The sequence below is a fragment of the Electrophorus electricus genome, chromosome 22, assembly GCF_013358815.1.
Source record: "Electrophorus electricus isolate fEleEle1 chromosome 22, fEleEle1.pri, whole genome shotgun sequence".
In the NCBI taxonomy this organism is placed as follows: Eukaryota; Metazoa; Chordata; class Actinopteri; order Gymnotiformes; family Gymnotidae; genus Electrophorus; species Electrophorus electricus.
Genome location: NC_049556.1, coordinates 2,478,554 through 2,484,508, shown reverse-complemented (window position 1 = coordinate 2,484,508; position 5,955 = coordinate 2,478,554). Strand labels below are relative to the sequence as shown.

The 5,955-nt window shown below is 51.8% G+C and overlaps 1 protein-coding gene across 3 annotated transcripts in view; it reads right to left on the bottom strand.

Annotated features, from left to right (window-relative positions):
- ptpra (protein tyrosine phosphatase receptor type A) overlaps window positions 1–5,955 on the bottom strand; it is a 24,597-nt gene continuing 18,642 nt past the window's right edge. For 2 of the 3 annotated variants that reach the window (XM_027027037.2, XM_027027038.2), the window contains 5 exons: window positions 5,891–5,955; window positions 3,846–3,971; window positions 3,351–3,502; window positions 3,045–3,180; window positions 1–1,687 (listed from right to left, as the gene is read on the bottom strand). The exon at window positions 5,891–5,955 is cut by the window's right edge and continues 70 nt beyond it. In XM_027027037.2, coding sequence (XP_026882838.2) covers window positions 1,613–1,687; window positions 3,045–3,180; window positions 3,351–3,502; window positions 3,846–3,971; window positions 5,891–5,955 — 554 coding nt within the window. In that variant the 3' untranslated portion in view covers window positions 1–1,612. The remainder of the gene's footprint in view (window positions 1,688–3,044; window positions 3,181–3,350; window positions 3,503–3,845; window positions 3,972–5,890) is intronic. The other variant, XM_027027039.2, reaches the window with a different exon arrangement.

Genomic DNA, 5,955 nt, shown 5'->3' with positions numbered 1-5,955 from the left:
TCAGCAGTCAGTACAGATTGAGAGGGATTGCAGAGGACCGACTGAGAGAACACGAGAATATGTTCCGAGATTTGGGAGCAGTGAACACTGAGGTCATAACCAGGCTACAACAGGACATTCAGCAAACAGCGGTAAGGTATAGCGGAGAACTGGTGAGGCACTTGCTTGGAGGCGGGGTCCATGCCAGGCTACAGGGGAGGGACTCTGCATAATGGGAGGGGCTTGTTGTCGGGGCGGAACCCACCACTGCGCGTCCGAGACGGGGCACTGTCAGGGGTTACGTGGGAAAGGCAAGGTTTGCTACTGCAGAGGGGTACTGGCACAATGTTTCATAGAGAAGGTACCAGTTCGGTTTCAGGGGATCAGAACATCTATCGGAGTATGCTTACTCTGCCCACACACACCCAACCACACACACCCTCTATTTGGACAGAATGAGTAGGTGTGTCAGTCTCCCTCTGAGACATTCAGTGTCCTAAAATGGTCTTCCTCATCAGCGAGGGGGATGAGTGTCTGAGGAGGTTACATACAGCGCTGATCTCAAACACACACGTGTGGATTTACAGGTAAAGGACTCAGACCAGGCTGAGGTCAGAAAACAGTTCACAATGCTGGGCTACTGTGTCTCAGTGCTTCTCTGATCAAATCTCTGTAGTCAGGGGCTCTGCCATCTAAACATTCTGCCATCAGTCATCCACGCTGTCCACCATTTTATCTGGGATGCGAGCTCATTCACGGAATTTCTACAGCAAAAAAAAAAAACCAAACAAACCAAACAAACAGCCGAACAAGCCGCGTTCACATCCTTGTCCATCATCGCTCGAACGACACTTGGTTGTCTCTCAAACGCTTGGGGCAAATTTACTACTAAACAAGTAAACAAAGAACCAGTAACCAAGCAGAGCAGAGAGGCTCGTTTATGTTTCACTGGCTCAAGGAGTGTTAAAAGTATTTCTCAAATGTGACTAACCCGGAATGGACAGTAGGGGGCAGTAACGAACAAAGGACTCTGTCGCCCCCACTGGCTCGAGAGGAGATCACAGCAAACCTCCTCGGACAAACGGCGGATGGAGCGGCGTTCCCGGATGGAGCGGCGTTCCCGGTCACGACGAGCCGAAGCGAGCGGCAACGCATGGCTGCGGGCAAACAGCCAATCGGGAGTGAGCGGCCGGCGGGACGGGGGGTGGGGGGCGGCCGTTCGTCCTGCACGCCGATCGGAGTCGCGATCGCAGGGCTGTGTGTGCATCCAGATACCTGGAACCTATGAAAAGACAGTCTAGAACTGATTGCAAAAACAAAACTGCAGGACAGGAAGCGTATTTACACGGGGGTGACCCATGAAGAGGAATGTACGAACAAGAACGTTACAAAATACTCAAGAAGGCATCTCTGATTTTAGTTTGGGGGGCGGGGGTTCGTCCTAGTCCAACCATAAACAGTGTCTCTCTCTTCCTCATCCATCCTGAAAGTTCTGTTCCTGTTTCTGTAATTACAGCCCGTTGGTCCGTGTGTGTGTGTGTGTGTGTGTGTGTGTGTGTGTGTGTGTGTGTGTGTGTGTGTGAGAGAGTAAGAGAGGCTGAGGAAGGAGGCTCATGTTCAGTCCATAGGGGCGCTATTTGAAGTTGGCGTAGTCAGAGAAGGCGTCGATGTATTCCTGGACCACTTTGTAGCAGAATTCATACTGCTCCTGTATGGGATGGGGGGGGGAAAAGAGGAATCAGCCAATCAGAAGGGAATTAAATATAAATGACAATCAACATATGGACAAAGCAGAAAGAACTACAGAGATGAGGTCAGACATCAAAAACTGTTACTACGAATACTGCTAACTTTAATCCATTTAAAATACATTAGTAACAAATGTAGTCTGAGGCTGTGTGTGTGTGTGTATGTGTGTGTGTGTGTGTGTGTGTGAGAGATCTTCTTGCACAGGTGGTGATGGACCCCTGTCTGAAACATCCTGTTTCTCTGGAAACTCCATGCACTTCACTAAAATTCTGAATTTCCCTGCACGGGCGCACGCGTGCAGCTAGGAGATGTGGAGATGCATCACACAACCACAAACTCCAGTGAATAGAGAACCTGAGAGCAGACCACCACATCCTCCTGGAACAGGACCCAGTAACCATCATGCCTGCCGGTATCCAAGCAAGGGTCTCAGCTCCAGACCACGAAGTGGTCCACGCCTGCTGGCCGAGGAAGCCGACTGCACTCCGTATGAACCAGCTGCTAACGGGCGGACCCAACCCTGAGCGGTTAGCCCAAGGCCGGACCGTCTAGACATCACCAATGGGCCTCCAAGAGCCTTCATCAAGAGCTCCGCCACCTCCTGTACACGGACAACGTCAAGCTACACTCCAGAAGCGAACAAGACGCCGACTCACTAACCCATCTCGCCAGAACACAGCAACGGCGTCACTCGGACTGGATAAGCGCGCTCGGAGGGTTACGAGGAGAGGGCCCCCGTCCCGGATACAGCGACTGAGATCCAGGAGTACACCAGGAAGACGGCCCCGAGCGATGGAGAGCTTAGTGACAACCTGGGACAGCAGAAACCTGAAGAAGCGGGAGCATCATGGGAAGAGCAACCCTCTGAATACGAGATCAGCAGATTCTGGGATCGGACACGCCAGGCTGGACCGCAGATGCAGACCTCCGAGACAAGCCGGCAGCACAGGCAGGGAGCGTACAGGGAGCGCCATAACCAACACCCGTGCCGAACACGGGCTGGAAGTTCCAAGCTCAGAGCGGGAAAATGTCCAGATACAAACAGTCAAGACGGTAACGGCTAAGCAGCTTCAGGAACGAGGAAGGTGCAGGCAACTGAGGTAAACGGAGTGCTGGTGACCCCCAAACTGGGAGAACGGCTCCAGCAGATCACAGGAGAAACGTCTGGAGATCTCCGTCCAGAAGACTGCAGTCCTGGGAACAGCTAAGATACTATGCAGGGCCCTCGAGCTCCCAGGTAGACGACCCGAGTTTGAAGGAAAAAGGTTCAAAAACGTTTTTTTGTTAAATCTACATCTGTGTGTGCGCATACTCACCAGTGTCTGCACCATGTGGGGCCTCTGAAGTCTAAGGCTCTTGACGGTCTGGAACACGTCCAGAATCCCCTCTGCTTTAACCCTTTCCAGGACCGTACTCAGCGCACAGAACGTCCCCGTGCGGCCCGCCCCGGCACTGACACACACACGCACGCATGCACACATAGGTTTTGGGATTTTTTTGCTTGTTTTGTTTTTTTTGGGGGGGTTTTTTTTTTTTTAAATCGACTTGTATGTCAGCCGTGTGCGCCGCTTCCTATGCGTTTCTGACTCCGCCTCCTGACTGGTGGGTTGGGCGGGGCTTACCTGCAGTGAACAGTGATTGGGTGATTTCCAGACTGCTGCTGTTGCTTCTGCACAGCGGCGATGATGTCGATCATGCTCTTCCCGTCCGTGGGGATGCCGACCTCGGGCCAGCCGTGGAAGTGGAACTGACGCACGGCGCGGGTCTTGTTCTCCTACAGAGAGACGGAGAGAGAGTGGGAAAAGGACGATGGAGAGGCGGCGTGGAAGAGAAGGAGAGAAAGAGAATGAAGATGTGGGAGACCGAAACACTCCTCCTCCCCCGTAGGGCTGTGGGCTTTTGTGTCTCGCCCAGCTCACTCTGTGCAGCAGGGCATTCTGGGAAGTCCTGCAGCACTAGGAGAATGATGGTGTTACAAGGCGTATGAGAGGAGAATAAGCGTAATATCAGCGTGTGTGTGTGTGTGTGTGTGTATATGTGTGTGTGTGTGTGTGTGTATATGTCTGTGTGTGTGTGTGTGTGTGTGTGTGTGTGTGTGTGTGTGTGTGTGCACTCACCCTGTTGTTGGTCACTAGCAGGTCTCTCACAGTGTAGCTCTCACACTCCTCATCTCTCTTCAGCTCAATGGCCATGTCCCCACACACCATAACCCCATCCCTAGGCCAGTACGCCACACACTTCTCCTACACACACACACACAGACACACAGACACACACACAGACACACAGACACACACACACACACACACACACACACACACACACACAGACAGACACACACACACAGACACACACACACAGACAGACATACACACACACACACACAGACAGACATACACACACAGACACACACACACACACACACACACACACACACAGACACACACACACAGACACACACACACACACACACACACACACACACACACACACAGACATACACACACACACACACACACACAGACACACACACACACAGACACACAGACACAGACACACACACACACACACACACACACACACACACACACAGACACACACACACAGACAGACATACACACACACACACACAGACAGACATACACACACAGACACACACACACACACACACACACACACACACACACACACACACACACACAGACACACACACACACACACACACACACACACACACACACACACAGACATACACACACACACACACACACACACACACACACACACACACACACACACACAGACACACACACACACACACACACACACACAGACACACACACACACACACAGACACAGACACACACACACACACACACACACACACACACACACACACAGACAGACACACACACACAGACACACACACACAGACAGACATACACACACACACACACAGACAGACATACACACACAGACACACACACACACACACACACACACAGACACACACACACAGACACACACACACACACACACACACACACACACACACACACACACACACACAGACACACACACACACAGACAGACACACACACAGACATACACACACACACACACACACACAGAGAGAGAGGGGGGTGTTTATTGTGCCTCAAAGGCAGTCACCCACAAGGTGGCGCCACTGAGCCAGAGTTGGGATTAGCACACCAGCATCAGAACTTACAGTATGAACTACAAAAAAAGGCACAGAAATTTCATCTCTTTCTCCTTTTCAGTTTATTTCAGCGTGCTTTACTGACATCATGATTATATATACAAGCAATAATTCATGTGTATCACCAGAGCTCTTAAGATTCAGAGAAAGCAGTCAGGAACAGGGCGTGTGTCACTCACTGTCTCTTATGCTGGCAGAGGTGATGCTGCTAACGTGCAACACTCCTACTAGCGGGTGTAGCTGTTTCCAAACATTTGATGCCTTACAGTCATTAATTAATTGTAATTAATATCCGTTGCCAAAGCAATTAACAGAATTACTAATAAAAGTGATAACTCTCTCTCTCTCTCTCTCTCTCTCTCTCTCTTTTCCCTAACCAAATGATTAGAAGCAAAACCTCAAAATAAATAAGAGAAAGTCACCCGTCCCCCGTTTTACCTCGGCCCCCTATCCGTCACCCGTCCACTCCGTCACCCGTCCACTCCGTCACCCGTCCACTCCGTCACCTTTGCCCTCAAACCGTCACCTTTGCCCTCAAACCGTCACCTTTGCCCTCAAACCGTCACCTCTGCCCTCAAACCGTCACCTCTGCCCTCAAACCGTCCACTCCGTCACCCGTCCACTCCGTCACCCGTCCACTCCGTCACCTTTGCCCTCAAACCGTCACCTTTGCCCTCAAACTGTCACCTTTGCCCTCAAACCGTCACCTCTGCCCTCAAACCGTCACCTCTGCCCTCAAACCGTCCGCTCCGTCACCCGTCCGCTCCGTCACCTTTGCGCTCAAACTGTCACCTTTGCCCTCAAACTGTCACCTTTGCCCTCAAACCGTCACCTCTGCCCTCAAACCGTCACCTCTGCCCTCAAACCGTCTGCTCCGTCACCCGTCCGCTCCGTCACCTTTGCGCTCAAACCATCCGCTCCGTCACCCGTCCACTCCGTTACCTGTCCTCTCTCCTCCAGCTCAGTCAGCATGACGATGGAGCAGCTCCTCCACTCCCAGATCATCC